The sequence below is a fragment of the Pararge aegeria genome, chromosome 8 (genome assembly GCF_905163445.1).
Source record: "Pararge aegeria chromosome 8, ilParAegt1.1, whole genome shotgun sequence".
In the NCBI taxonomy this organism is placed as follows: domain Eukaryota; kingdom Metazoa; phylum Arthropoda; class Insecta; order Lepidoptera; family Nymphalidae; genus Pararge; species Pararge aegeria.
In genome coordinates this window covers 10,960,036-10,976,597 of record NC_053187.1, presented here as the reverse complement: position 1 = coordinate 10,976,597, position 16,562 = coordinate 10,960,036, and the positions used below count along the sequence as shown (strand labels likewise).

Genomic DNA, 16,562 nt, shown 5'->3' with positions numbered 1-16,562 from the left:
GCGGTGCGTCATCGTTCGCTCGTCGTCCGGTCAAGGGGAGTGCGGTGCGGTGGGGGAGACGCAGGTGGGCGCGACCAGCGGCACCAGCTCGGGCTGGAGCCGCGGCCCGCGTCACACTGCCGGCTCCGCTGCAGTGGGCACCTCCGCGAACTTCACCTCGCGGCTGCGGCGGAAAGAAGCGGTGCGTCGCGGTGGACTTCGGCGCCGCACCGGCGGCTGTAAGCTCGCGGACGACGTTTGCGTCAGCAGCCGCGGTGGCGCGGGCGGTATCACGCTTCGCCCGAACGGTGACTGCCTGAGGAACTGGCGAGCCACCATGGGCTGCCAATACGAACTACCTGTAAGCAAAACGGATAAACCTTTAAGCTTTTAATATTATTTATCATATCATCGTCCTCAGCCCCTCATGATGTAGGTCAGGCTTCCTCATCCATAGAGGCTCATCCTTCATGGGGTATCCCACATTAATTAAAAACTTGAGTTGAAAAATTTTTTTCTTCTATCAATAAATAACTATAGAGAAATTGACGAAATTGCTTTATCGTTTTGCGGAATTAATATCATAATATTAATTTTTAGTATCACCTATCTAAGAAAATACAAACAATTGACCAATTTTATTATTCATTTGCAAAGGGCGACGACATCATTCCACAGTTTTATTGGTCCTTCGACCTGGAACGAGGTTTCAAGGATGCGAACTGCTAACGGTGCAGTGTTCAGTTTTATAATTTTCATCACAAAGCTTATAGTCCAAGATAGTTTTCATCTAGTTAATGCAAGTTTCTGCCAGTGACTTCGTTGCGTGGACTTCAGAAATGGGTCCAAAAAAAAAGAAAACTGTGAAAGTAATAAAGAATGCATTTATGATGATCCTGTTAAATTTAAATGGACCTCACTGCAAGTTATATGTATGAAGATGTACCATTTTAAATTAAGCCGGGTAATACAGTTTTTTTTTTAATCCACAAAGAGGTTTCATGGTTTTAAAAATACTAGGAGTTTCCTCAAATGAACCAATATATTTAGCTTCTCAATTATGTGACATTACCTATAAATGAACGTTTTATTTTGTAAAAATTATCCCCAATCCATAACTAGTTGTTTTAAACATGTTTTAAATACGAAAATATTCCCTTTATTATATTTTTAGTATAAGCTGTATGGAGCGAACTTCCTACTGCTGCTGGCTGTATATCGGTTTACCTAAGCGCGCAAAAAGCAAAAAAATACCACTTTGCATGATTATTAATTTATAGTTCCTGTCTTTTCCTCGCAAATGTGATGAAGAACGTCGTATGTAACGCGCATGCATTGATATTTACACTCTCGGATTTCTTATCGCGTTTGCTCACAATTATAATCTACAAGCTGTTGTACGCGTTTATTACGTTTTTTACAAATCCAATGGGAACCGTTGGTTTTTCAGGATAAAAAGTAGCCTTTGTTACTCTTCGTCTTTGCCAAAAACTAAGTTGTTCAGTTTCTCAGTTAGGGCGTGAAGGAAACAAACAAATGAAAACACTCGCGGATTTATGATATAATAGTACCTAAGGTTCTTGGTTAAGATGAATAAAATACGGGATTTTAGTACCTTTCTGAGAAGTGGACTTAGCACGCCACGCTACGCTTCGAAGGCGTCCACGCGCACCTTCGTGCACAGCGTCCACACTGGCAGAGCGCGTGAGATGGGCCGGTTGGCCTTCGCTTTCACCAGCCACGCCCGCACTAAGCCCTTCACTCACTGAATACAGCTTATGCGTTATATCTTTACCTGAAATATAAAATATATGTAGATTGTAAATATTAATTCTAGAGGGCCCCCGCATCGGGACAATTTTAGGATTAGGTTTTTCTATCAAGAAATTCTTAGTGCCAGCCCGGAGTTTGGAAATTGGCGGTGATCTAACCCGTGCCACGGAGAACACGTTCAGCTGTCGGTTCTGCACCTGGTCTCTTTCCGGATGTGTCGGATCTATCGTCCCATCGGATTATGAGAGTGAGGGAATAAAGTTAACCTGTGTTTTTAAGATTGAACAACATGCCCGAATTTGGTCATTAAAACCACAATAATATGTCAGCTAAAGATATTTACTGTCGTAAAACTGTATATACATCTAGTATTCTTGCCAAAGCGCGAGCGATGGTGTTCAATTTTAACCTTTGGTGTACCTACAATAATACAAAAAATATTAAGCCTAGCAATTTCTTAACACACGAAAACCACACAGTTATAGGTATATATATATTTCATTATTTTACTAGCTGTTCCTCGCCATTTTACCTATATGTTGCTATGGGGGTATTAAGATATGGTTGCTTTGATTGCGTTTTATAAGACATAAACGTGGATCTGTAGATAATTTTTGGATGGATTGAAGATCAATATTTTTATATAAGGTAAGTAAATAGTATTTACTATTTACGTATTATCGAGAAAGTATTATTGTGTGTTTGTTCACTCTGAATCTGCATTTTCCGTCTGGATTGAATGTTAATACTTGAACCACTGATGATTAGTTAATGTTCCCAATCGTTCTTATTTTAGTTGTGATCAATCGCTTATAATAGACCACTGCTGGACTAGAGGTCTCTCACGACTTAAGGGTTTCACCACAATCACCATGCTGCTGGGTAGACGAGTTCTTCGTTAAATTCCCTAAGTCAGCTTGACCCCCCTAGGAAGTAGTATTTTGATTGCGGCGGTATTTGTCTGACATTAATTTTAGGATACAAACCTACTTGTTGACACGGTCGACCAATATATTACGATTAGCCGAGTCATTCAGTTGAAACTTTCTACATAAATCTTTATTTAATTCAAGCACCAAAGGAAAGTGAACGTTAATTGTGTCAGGAAATTGCTACGTATTCAGCCGCCTAAGGAACAAAAGCTTTCAATTTATTCTTACTATATATTACGTAATATGTTCTCACTCGAAATGTTATTTGTAGAAGTAATATTGTATACGGTGTATACTCGATAACTTTATTTCGTCTTTACATTCAAAGGGTCTTTAATTTAATCGATTTAAAGTATCGCCAGGCAATAATAAAAAAATTGACAAAAATAACCTACTTTTTATTACAACTAAAACCAAGAAGAAGAACCAAGAACCTAAAAACCAAGAAGTCGGTGCCAAGTAAAATGTAGAAAGTTACGAGATAGATCATATACTTCATATTTATTTTTATATATTAGCAAGGAAAGTACCAGTAATTTTGCACGCCTTATAAGCGAAGCGTTGAGGTGGGTATTACTGTCAGTTTACGCACGCCGAGTGATTCTCCAACTTAAAATGTCACTTTTTTATTCTTTATTGCTTTTATAAGTGAATATAAATAGACAAATGTTGAGAAAAAACACTATTTATAACACTCATCTTTACTCTCTTTTAAATCTCTTTTTATTATTTAAACTAGTTAAAAAATTGTTTAAAAAAGTTCTGTCTTGGAAATCCGTGTGTCTGTATGTGAGGATCCCGTATCTTGTGATCACGATAACGAGCGAAATACTTCACTTATCGAGTTTTTTTTTTAATATTTTCAGTATTTTGAGGAATAGAAGCTTATTACTTTTCACGGTATAATTGGATGTAGTTCAATTATTATTTACAAATAATATCAATTTTATTGAAATGAATGAGATTATGAGGCGTGCGCTTTTGGATTTTCTAATTATTCTACATTTTACTTGGCAACGACTTAAGAATGTTGTGGAATATATTTATTTCGTGCTTTTTTTTTGTAGTTTTTTTTTTGTAAAATTTTTATTCACGCTTTTTAATGGATAGGTTTGCAATCATAGCTAAGTTAAAATAATCGAATGTCAACTGCTCATAACTTTCTACAAACTATTGCTTTTCCTGAAGCAGGGGCGTTAATACTTGAGGAGTTCTCCCGTCACATCACCATCAGCTCCTTTATTCTGAAGAGCACAAATTGATTTCTTCTTCGTAATTCTTATTATTGTGTATCGCCATCCGTGGTCTTCATTATCAGTTTCACTTGACATTTGGTCAAAAGAGCTGTAAGTAGCTATTCATATTTTTTAGTAAAAGTGTAGTTCACACTCTCTTTAGGAAATTTCTTATGCGCAACATTTATTTTGCATTTTTTAAACTTAGGCAATACGGTTTATAAATAGATAGAAAATTAAACTAATACCGTTCATATAACCATGTCAATAAATTTCACCATAGCTAAGACTCTGAACATTTATCTGAGAGCGATTGTCTGTTTAATGGGTTGTGCGAGATCTTTTGAAGCTAAAGTAGTTACGCAATAGCAAAACTTTAGACTTGGGCCTTTTCCAAAAAGAGACGATAAAATATATTGAGGGTACCGTTGAAAGGTAAATGACTAATGCCCATAAGTTCATAGTAAGTTCACTAAAAAAATTTATTTTTGGAGAAATCAATATCGAAAATAGAGAGCGACTGAAATTCATTAGCAGGAACGTTAAGATTATACCTACAGGTATGTTTCTTTTAACGACCTCCCTGGCCTAGTGGTTAGCGCTGTGGTCTTATAAGTGGGAGGTTTTGATCAATTTTATAATTTCGGAATTTTCGTCTGGTCTGGTGGGAGTATTTGGCCATGGCTCGTTACCACTATAGTAGCAAAGACGTGCCGTGCCGCCGACGTCGAGAGGTCCTGTACAACTCTCAATCAGCGGTGACTGCATTTGTGTTATTAGCGGCATGTCCCAGACTTAAAACCCAGCTCTGGTCAAGTTGAGAATTTAAAATGTCTAAATTATTTCATGTCTGCTCTAGTGAAGAGGAATCTAATAAATTATAGCTACTCCAGTAATAAAAAAAAAATAAACTGTAAATTAATAAAGACCCAGTTAAAATACTACAATCGATAAGTGACATCCCATTTATTTAATCTCCCGAATGGGGGCGACGTAATTGGGTAGAACATCATAAAATACGGTACTTTACAGACACTCACATCACCCCACCCTGTATAGACTTATTCAATATTTAGTGTCCATTCCTTCAACCAGTACTTATTATTCCATTACTCCCAGCGATACGTATCTATCAGTCCAACTTATTGATGTACTAAACTAAAATAAATTATAGATTGTGGTATAAAACCTCGAATGGAATTACAAAGGTTTTTGCTTTCCATAAAGTACCCCAATTCTTCTACGTGATATTTTATTAAAATCACAATCTAGCCTTATGACTTTTTAGTAACACTCTTTTTCATATCTAATTATCTAATGTTCGGAAAACTGGGGTTCTTTATCTAAACTGCGGGTGGAAAACACCTCATTACCGCACGTGGTAAAATATTTAAAATGACGAGTCAAAACCGCCATTCAAGGGAGTCAAAATCGTTTACAATATCTTGTTGTTGTTGTTTTTTCATTTTGACTTTTTAGGACACGCAAAGATCATTGCCAAACAGCTTATTAAGCCGTATGTATTTTTTGAAAAGACAATCTACGTACACAATGTTGTAGGCACATAGACAAAATAAACGGTTTAGTTTATGCTTTATTAAATATTATAATAAACGCATTTAAAGTTTTAATATTAAATCAAAATAATTTACATTAAAATTTAGCCTGGTTAAATGACTAAAAAATATTTTACAGTTCTTCTTAGTTCATAATTATTGGGAAATTGCAGACAAAAAAACAACATCATATTCCCATTTCGAATACAATACAACGCAGTGAAACTATAAAATATTTTCTCTTGAGTATAGCTTCGTATATTTTAATCAATATTTAATAAATAATAAAAAAACACTACCCATTAGATTAAGATAAGTACCTGGAAATGCCTTCCTCAAGGCTCTGTCCTTAGTCCCCCTTCTTTATAACATTTACACTTATGACCTTGAATTTTCCGTCAACAGATTCTGTAGCATTTTACAGTAAGCTGGCAATATTGCAATTTATTCTAGTTCCAACTTCATGGATGAAACTTCTGTTTCTTTAAACTCTGCTTTGTATGATCTAGGCCAATGGCTATCAGATCATGGGCTTTCGTTGTCAATAGCTAAGTGAAAGGCAAACATGTTCACAACAAAATGGCAAATACCGCAGCCCATTATTGTCTATGAAGATCAACAGATTCCATTTGCTTACAAATTTTAAATTATTAATATTTCTTTGTATGTTTTGGACAGTAGATTAAATAGGATTGCTGACATAGAATACATTCTCCGAAAATGCGAAAAGAATATCAATATCTTCCGGGCTTTATCAGGGGTGTGGTGGGGTTCCCCCCATTTACTCAAAAACTTCTATACAATGCCATAGTCCGCAGTCATTTAGGCTATGGGCTATTTTTATTAGAACCCATAAACGAATTGACTATCAACAATAAAAAGTATAGTGATGTAATTATATATATTTTTTTTTATATTAAGTGCTGATTTGGCACACCTAAAAGCCAAAGAAGGAAAAGAAGAAGAAGAAGTTAAGTACCTAATAACAAATATTGTTATATGACTGTTGTATAACAATATTTGCCTGTCCTGAAACCAGAATCAGGACAAGACAGGGGACAGTTCAAAAAATAACAAATATGGTATGAAGTAACGCAATGAAAAAAACTGAAATTTTCTTTAGAAATATTTTGATTTTTTTTCTCATGTCATTATTTTTCCTCACAATCGATATGAAAAGAATTATGTTTAAATTGGGAACACACCCCATGCTCACACGAGTTATTTGTATTTCCCTTATGATAAAAATAATTAAAGATTCGACTGGTCTGAGTCGCGATCGATTTATATCATAAAATATGATATAACAATAGACTTATATTTAATGTTTAATTTTAAGGGCCTTGTGGGACGTGGAATTACGTTGAAATTCAGAGCGCTTTCAAAGTATAACAATACCGAATTAGTTTTGCGATTATTTGTTATGATCTTAGTTAGTGCAGGTGGAACCGCGTGAATTAGCTAGTTCAAAATAAAAATGTTAGTAGACCGTGCTGATTATCTGGTTGCCCAACCTGTTTTAATGTTCAATGTTAAACTTAAGCGCGCTATACTTGCCCTCAGTACTACTAGATAGCTTTATAATCTAAAGTAAAGTCTGAGCTGAGACTAAGCGCGCTTTATAGGTCTCAGACTAAGGAGAGGGGACTGACCGACGAGAGTTGAGCTTTAGTATTTATTACACTCTTAAAAGGTATTCTAGGTTTTTTTAGACGTCTATTTCATGAAATCTGGACTCGAAGAAAGTTTTACAATCACCCAATGCTGTAAATAACCGATATTAGGGAACTTTAAGACGCAACAGAATGTAACTATACGAGTATGTTAATAATATTTTTTTTTTTGGCACCTAGAAAGAACGTATAAATCCCGGGAAAGTGAGTATTTCTGGGTGCTCATTAAAAAACAGTCATCAAATGAGGAATACTGATACTTATTTTTATAAAAAAAACATACAATAAGGAAGGGTTTAGGTAACTCGACCTACAGTGTAGTTGTTAAGCCTCATGACACCTGTAATTACACCGATAACCACGCCCTTCTGATTGGAACACAGCATTGTAACAATGCTGCTTTGCGACAGAAATATTTATGGTAGTTGTACCTCCGACATGCTGGCACAACTACTACTGAAGATTTAAAACTTATATCGGATATTCATGAAATTACGGCCTTAACTATTTTTTTTTCATAGTAATAATTGACGGACCAAGTAAATGGCCCAAAAAACACGTCCTACAACGTGCCGCGTTTTGTCCATCGATTGGTAGCGTAGTTGTCAAGCCTCATGAAGCCTGTAATTACAACGGCTACCACGCTCTTCAGACCGGAGCACAGCAAAACTGCTTGACAGCAGAAATAAGCATATTTACTTCCCAATCCCCGAGCGAGCACTTTCACAAAAATCTTTACTGCTACTAAACTACAAAATGAAGTTTAGAGCTAAGGCTTAAGTGAGCTTTATAGATCTGAGGCTGAGGCCAAGATGAGGGGACTGACCTATGAGGCAGTCGAGCACGACCTTGAGTGCAGGGCGGTGACGCAGTACGCGCTCTAAACGCCTGCGCGGCCAGCAGACACACGTGCTTACCTCCTCCGCGACCACAGTCACCTGAAACCAATCACTTACTTTTATATATACGAGCGCAGTGGCCTTATGCCTGTTTTCACTAATGACGAACAAGGCAATGCCTAGGTAAGTAGCGCCTAATCTAATAAGTCATATAACCCAACTTGTCTATGATTCTTGCCACAATTTGTCAAATTTTGTGTTTGTATTGTCATACTTTTCTATTCTTCTATTGATTAAAGGTTATATTCCCTTCCCGCCCTCCTGTAACAATATTGTAACACCTACCAGCTTTAACTGTAGCTAAGAACTATCTAAGAGACCCGAAGTTAAATAAAATCACTTCTTATTCCTATCTGTCCCTCTATACATTAGTCAGCGGAACGGTACAGCGGGAGAATAGACCGGAAAAAATATTTTGATCTGTTCCCTCGTCGGGGGCAGGGGAACAGATAAGAATAATCCTTTTAATCTGTCAACCCGTTAAGAAGGAGCATAATTGCGTACTTCAGAATATTTTATGGGTACACATATGGATATGATTTTTTTTACATATCATTATTAGCTAGCAAATGATCGATTGTACTGTAGCTGACTAGTTAGCTAGTACAACTAATTTATTTTATACCATCCACAAAGGACTACGCCCAACATATCAGTACATTGGGAATTGAGCAGGATGCAGTTTAAATTAGTTACGTGTTAAATAATCAATAAATCTAAAGATATATAATTTTGAATAGGTAGATTTCTTTAGTGCGCAACAGAAAATCTTTAGCTAATTCGATGTGATCCCAATTATTTCCTTTGATAAATCACCCGTCACCAACATCATGCATTATTCATGCCCTGCTCCGGAATTATTTCAGTTAATCGTGTGCGGAATCTCAATGAGGTTTGTCATTACCCGGGTGTAACGCATATTGCTTTTTTATTGACTTTTATATTAAAGGAAATACACTGGGGTCGCATCGGCTGGGTAACATTTTTTATACAAGATCTAACATAGGAGACGGTTTCTGCTCAAATTGTCTGTTTAGTGATTCGACCCGAAACCCTTGTAACTCTGGTTTTAAGACAACAAATGTAATTATCACAGTCATCAGTATCATCACGTCAACCGATGTACCGATTAAAATGTATAAGAAAATAAATTGAAAAAAAGGGACATGAATGGTGTTGGATGTTAAACCGTGATTTGAAAGGGGAAAGCTATTTAGAAATTACATTGACCCGGTCCGAACATTAGTGCACACCACATGTCCATAGGGAGCCCGTCGCTTGAAACTAAATATGATTGTATTCTAATACTTATGATACTTTAATATCCCTTGCATTACATTGTAGGATAATATGCACTTTGGGCTTCACGTTATGGTGATAAAGTAGGACAAGAAAAGAAAAAGGTTAATATTATTAGGATATTGCGTGACATAGCGAAGCCTTGATCGTATTTCAGTAATTTCTCTTTACATTTTATCTATGCCATATGTTGGAATATGCTGTTTAAAAAGGGCAGATGAAGTCTGTGTATTTTTACCTACTACAGTGGTACAGAGAGGTCGTCGCTTGATAATAAATATGAATTTAACATAATGTATAATACTCCTGGTACTTTAATATCCTTTTAGCATTACGCTGTCAGATAATATGCTCTTTGGGGTTCACGTAATGGTGATAAAGTATGACAAGGAGTGAAAAAGGATAATTTTATTAGAAAATCGCGTGACATGGCGATGCTTGTATGTACGAGTATCATCATATTATTATTATATTATTAAAATAAATATTTTAGTAGGTTTGTTCTTTCTCAACTTATTCCTAAAATCGGGGTCAACCTTTTTAATTAGGGCAGATGACGGAAGCGTCTGAGGCTGTAAATATATATATATATATATATATAGGTGAACTGTATTTGCTAGTGTATAAAAAAAGACGATTGAAAAGGTGCAGTCTGGTATTTGGTTCGTCTTTGTCATCTTGCCGTGGCCATAGGCGAGTCGGACACATTAAGAAAGAAAGAAATAAATAAATAACTTTCATCTGGGTATACACTAAAATTGAAAAAAACTTTGGCTTACAGTACAATTATAGGTACGGTGTGATCCCAAAATTATTCAGCATGTTTGCTGTGTCGGTTAAGACAGTTACTAAGAACTGAAAAAAAATCACTTGCACTGCAAAGGTTTTTTCATCATTTTCCATTTTGCTATTTTTGTTCACCTAAAGCCTACTGGTGGTGTTTTTGTAATTAGTTAAGTGCTTTTGTTAGTGGTTTTATAGTAAAGTGCTTTTATGCTAACGCGATTTATGTGATGAAAAAACATAGTTGGTTGGTTGGTACCTAGTTGGTTAAAGATACAAGCATTTTTTGCAGTACAGTTTAGACCTCAGCTCTTAAGAGAAGCCCTAAATAAAGATGAAAAAAATTGAAAGGCAAGTAAAAAAAGGGCTTAGAAAAAATAAATATATATATGTTACCTGGAAGACGTCGTCCGACTGTTCACGATTCGCTTCCCACTCTGGTGAATCAACGAACTGATAAGGTTGTATATAATGAAGGAGCGTTTCATCACAACTCACTCGCATCCTATCGGAAGAGAAAATATTTCTATTAGAGGATGCATGCGAAATACTTTAACGTATACGAGTATATCACACTTTATGACTCTACCATCCCAGAACTATTACGTCTTAAACTTCGGGTATTCCAAGAAATTCCAAGTCCCGACATTGCGAATGCAAGGCACGTTTTGTTTTCTAGGTTTATTGAACCGTATGTTATACTTTATGACTCATTAAAGCACAAAGAAAATCACAGAAATTTTATATGTAGAAAGTAGGGTTGTAAGATACCTATCGAATTTGTTAGCTTTTAAATTAATACATTCATATATATATAGCTTTATGTCACGCGAAATAGTCAGCTAATAAATTGCATATTCATAACTGCAAGTGATGTAACATTTCTTTGGCATGTACACACAATATTGGATTGAACCCGTAAAACAAATGGTTGGCACACAAGCTCAAGCGACGGCATCAAAATTCCAGACAGCGTCGAACGAACTTATAGCAAAATGGATTCTGACCGCGAGCCGACTTGCGTGGGTGAAGAAAATTGCTTGCTTTGCCTATTATAAGTAACGTGCAGCAAAATGCCGCTACTCGCTACATCTTTGCGAAGGTTGCATAATTGTTCTTTATGCCTTCGAAATGTTTTAGACAACAGAAATTGACTGAACACAGTTTGACAACAAAATTGGTAACAATTTTAAGTTTTTTGTTCTTACACATAGTTTCATTATTATTTTACATGTATGTTACTGGTATTTCATGTTACATTTAATACTCATATCTGACTCTTACCTTTACCTACTATATTGAACCAATTTGTATAAATTGTAGCCTCTCTTTACAAGTAACTTATATGTTTTCATAACTTTCAATCAGAACTGGTTCCACGCAATTCAAATTCAAAATTCATTTATTTCAAGTAGGCCTAGCACTTTTGAAACGTCAAAAACTTAAAGTATCTCTAATATTTACAAGATATGTAACCAACATATTCATACATGTATATCCAAATACCGACGTGTAATCCGAAATGACGTACCTACTACACTTCGTTCTTGTATCCCCTAGGGGCGAGGTTGGAAAATTGATGGTTGTGGTCCGATCTAAGTACATTAAATATATTGAACCTTACCTAAAAGGATAGCATATTATGTAGGCCAAACCAATTAAGTGAAATCCTCTATGCAAACCTAGTATCTAAAATCAAATTGTTTTCTAATCTAATCATCTATTCGTTCTATTAGATTGCAGTGAAAAATTGTTTACACTATGTTGTACGTCATTCTAGTAATAATACTTATATGTAATTAAATAAAAAAAATGTGTTTAGTACTTACTGTGAATGGGCGATATAATTTGGATGTTGGAGGATGCATTTCGTTTATTAAAAACAATTTATTTTCAATTCAATATTTTCAAATTGTACTACGACTTTTTGGCTAGTAATTAAATAAAACACGAATGCTGTGATTGTAGCTTTGGCCTTCTAAACCTATTTGACCTGTGGATTTGATCAGCATCAGGCCATTTTTATCTGCTAGGTAATTCGACATACACCGCTGCAATATCCAGTATTAACATCGGACAATCACAGTATTAGATAAGATTTTTAATACACTTTTGGGCCAGCGCCCATTTTAAAACCTGTTGCTTCTGTAAAATGTAACTTATGGAGAAGGTATTGACTAAGCGAAAGTTAATACATACTTTCCCTTTAATATTATTGATAATCTTTCGTCCGCCGGCGTCACTTCTTCAACCGCGTATGCCTCGCCCGGCTCAAGTTTGATGACCCTCGCTTCTCGCGTTAACTCCTGAAAGTGCTTCTTATTCACTTTCAGAGGCTTGAACAGTTTCAGGTACAAATCTGTCAGCTCTAATGACAACGCCGGTGGAAGAAACCTGAGGAAATGTAGTTTAAAACAGATCACGAAACTAAAGCTGCTTAGAAACTACATCTTGACATCTACACAACCCTTAATTGTCCTATTTGCATGACTAAATGTGTAAGATTATCTAAAGCAATATAATAAAATCTAAATGGGACGTATCATCTAGTCTAGAGTATCTATACAAAATGCTATATTGGGCATCCATAAATTACGTCACACAAATTATATCCACCTTCTTGTTCATGTGAAGCCAAATATTTTGCAAATCGAGGTTTTTAAATCTCATTAATTAACAAAGAACTTCAAAGATATATATTTATATTTAAACTTAATTTTTTTTTCAAAATCAGCGATTAAAAAAAACTTCAAACATAACAAGTCAAATAATTTAAGAGTTGTAGATAAGATTTTACATACTATGACGTCATGACGCTTATGACATGATATTACACTTCGTTGACCCCCTTCCGCATAGTAAGACGTAATTTAGGCATAGCCCCTAATGTAAACTAGAGGACTGACTCTGAGATACTATAAAAATATGTAAGATAAAACTAATGTTAGATATCATACATTTTATCTATTTGAAAAAGTTGGTGAGGATAATGGTAAGTTCTTTTACCTTATTATTAGGAAAACAGTGTGGATAGAGTTGACTAGGACGAGTCCGAGACTCCAAGCTAGGACGTCTGGCGCGCAGACCTCGGCGCCTGCCCACATACCCATGAGCACTGCACCTGCAGCAACCAGCGCTCGCAGCACCAATATGCTCTGCTTAAAACTCTTGGGTGCCAGAAATGCAATTGCGAAGCAAAGGTTTGCAGCCTAAGAACCAACAAAATTATATACATCTTATCATTATGCGCCTATTCATACAGGGTTAAATAACAAATTCCAGAAACACTCAGCCTTGTTGTTTTGAACAACTTTTGTTCTACGACTTTTCGAAATTCAGTATTAATTTATAACACACAGAAAAACTAATAAATCACGTTATTTCTGTAAAGTGATTCGACAATGACCTTCCCACTCTGTTGCCGATTTTACATTATATAGTAGTAGCACGTAGACTATCTATGTAAAATATTGAATATAAAATTTTCACTAACTATCGAGTTAAAAGTCGTACAACAAAAGTTGTTACTTTTAATGTAAACAACTACAGGCTAAGTAAATAAATAATGCAAGAGCTTTCTGGTATTATTTATTTAAAAACGGTGTATTAGTATATAGTACAAGTCTAATCCCAAATGGGGTATGCCGATGATGGAGTAATACAGCATTTATAATAAAAAAAACATTTGTATTTAAACCTCTTCCTGATATCAATGCATTTTAAGAATTAACTGTACCAAGTGTAAATAGAATCCAATGCATTAAAAAAATTATGGTTCTCGATAATGTTAAAAATAAAAATTCACACACGTCATTTTTTTTAGGTTACTTTTATATGCAAACCGAACTATATGTTATTTGAAATGATAAAAAATTATTTTAAGTACATTGAGTATTATTGATACTTAATGGTGTCTTAGCCCCCTTTGCATAATCCATCCTTTCTCTCCAAAGTTATTGAAATTTCCTTACAGAATAATCCAATACCTAACAGTTTTACCTTATTATCCATTGTCATATTTTATTCGATAGTGTCTGTTATTTCTTATCAGGCTCAACAGTTCCCAAAACCTTTGCATTTTTAAGTTAGTGAACACATTATTTTTTTGTCCGGCAAATGAACGGTTTTCGCGGTTTATTTTAGTGAACCGAAACACATTGATATTTAATGTGCTGTCAGTCGTATTCGTGAAGAATAAGTTTCGAGAAAAATTTGGGAGCCTATTTTCGTTAGTTTGCTAATGAAAAAGTCAATGCGCCCATGCTTAATATCAAAAAAAGCAATCAAAGTTACGGAATATGTTATTTTAAGTAGGGATGTACTTACATATATATTATTATTTTTATTTCATAGTTTCAACACCAATCCTACTTGGCCAGCGTGGTGGACTAAGCCCTAACCCTTCTCACTGTAGGAGACCCATGCTCTGTAGTCGGCTGGTGATGGGTTGATATGATGATGATTTACAACACCCTCCGTAAATGTTAAAAAGCGAACACTTTCTGCTACATTTTGTATAGGACTAGATTGCATATCTAAGTAACTTACTCATTAAAATGACGATTTTCTGTATACCTACCTATAATATTATACAACTCTACTGAGAGCTGGCATATTTTTGCATTTTGACGTCATGAATGTTAATTTTTGGAGTCTTAGTGCCAAAAACTTGTTCGAGATATTAAAGCGCGGTTAATTGCCTCGCCTGGTGACAGAGGGCTGGCTCATTTTTTACACAGAGGCTTAGTCTGATTGTTCAGCACGGAAATGCGACCAGGGTGCTTGGCATTATTCCACGCGGGTATGTCATGTGTAGTAATTAGTTTAGGTTATGTTTTATTAAAACATTCTTAAATGTCGCGTTGGAATTAATGTTTACAGAGGTTATTTTAAATGTTAGGTCATTTTGTTATCTCACTTCATGTAAACAATGTAAACGTCGTAAATTAGCTTTAATAACAAACTAACTAAACCCTATTTACACTAAGGTAAGAAAGTTCCTGTGGGGGTTTTATAAACCCTAAACAGCGGACAATACCTAAGAATCATCATCATCATACCAGTAACATCTCAATACAGGGCACGAGTTTCCTCTCACAAGAAGGGAACGGTTGAGGCCATAGCACAACGCTGGACAAATATGAATGCTAGACTTCAATCACTGCTAAGGACATTATGGAGAATTCGAAGGAATACAGGTTTTCTCACGATGTTTTCTTTTACCGTTATAACACGTTTCTTCCCCGAGAAGGAGGCTAAGGAGGCATTTGTGTTAGATTTAATTTCGTAAAGCAACGGTTTCCTTGTAGGTATAGTTAAATGGACGGTAGTTGCTTATACGTCTTAATCCAACTCATAAATGCCTGGTTGCATGTGTGTCTGTCCTTGATGAAAGGTTCACATGTAGCTAGCATTCTGGAGATGGACTTATGATAACATTTAACCAGTAAAAGCTCCTCTCAAGATTTTTTTTTAATTATTCTTTCATTTGACCGCTTATCCGCTCAGTATTTGCATTAGATACATCTTAACAATGGAAAATTCCTGCGGGATTTTTAAAAACTCAAAATAAACGCGGACGAAATGGCGGGTAACAGCTAGTGGTAATAGAGATATCGGTACCTGAAAGAGATCTTGCTGGGCGCTAGTCCACTTGGCGCAGAACCAATGGTTGTCGTGGTCGTCGCTGGAGTTGCCGTTGAGCAGCTCGTAGTCCGTGTCCAGGGTGGAGTTGATGCGGGAGAGGGACAGGTTGTACGCTAGGGTGGCGTTGAGCCAGGGCGCGGCGGTCGCCGGCGCGGGGCGGGCGGGCGCCATGCCGCGCTCGCGCCCCGCCGCCCGCGCGCCACCGCCGCCGCCCGCGCGCGCCTCGCGCTCCTTGCCCGCGCTCGCGCGCCGCTCCGACACCAGACGATTCAGTTGGGCTCGCGCTTTCAGTATTACCAACTCCATTACCACTCCCGGCCCCTAGCGCCCCCTTCACGTGCCACCTGCGACTCCACCCTAGCTGCAACAAACATTGGCAATTTATCATCATCATCATATCAACCCATTACGGGTCCACTGAGGGCAAAGTCTCCTCCCAAAATAAGAACGGGTTAAGGCCGTAGTACGCCACGTCCGCCTGGCTCAGTGTGGATTGGTGGACACACAACTTCGAGCATATTATGGAGAACTCTCAGGCATGCAGGCTTCTGCACGAAGTTGTCCTTTACCGTTGAAGCTAGTGATATTTTAATTGCTTGCTAACGCACATAACTTGGAAAAGTAAGAGTTGCGTGCTGGGATTCGAACTCAGCCCCCCGAAAGTGAAGTCGGAGTCCTACCCACAGGGTCCGCTTCACTGTGCGAATTCAGGGTCCTCCAGTTCAAGGGAAACCAGTCGCTAAGGTAGGTCCAAGCTGGTCTTAATTTGCGGCCTCAATCAGATGAG

The 16,562-nt window shown here is 36.8% G+C and overlaps 1 protein-coding gene across 1 annotated transcript; it reads right to left on the bottom strand.

The window, feature by feature from the left end:
- Window positions 1-111: 111 nt before the first annotated feature.
- Window positions 112-16,081, bottom strand: LOC120626011 (blood vessel epicardial substance-like). Its single transcript, XM_039893291.1, has 7 exons — window positions 15,752-16,081; window positions 13,136-13,338; window positions 12,329-12,523; window positions 10,526-10,634; window positions 7,975-8,086; window positions 1,652-1,774; window positions 112-338 (listed from the first exon to the last, which is right to left on the bottom strand). Exons 1-7 carry the CDS (start codon window positions 16,079-16,081, stop codon window positions 112-114), a joined length of 1,299 nt encoding a protein of 432 aa, XP_039749225.1.
- Window positions 16,082-16,562: the final 481 nt, after the last annotated feature.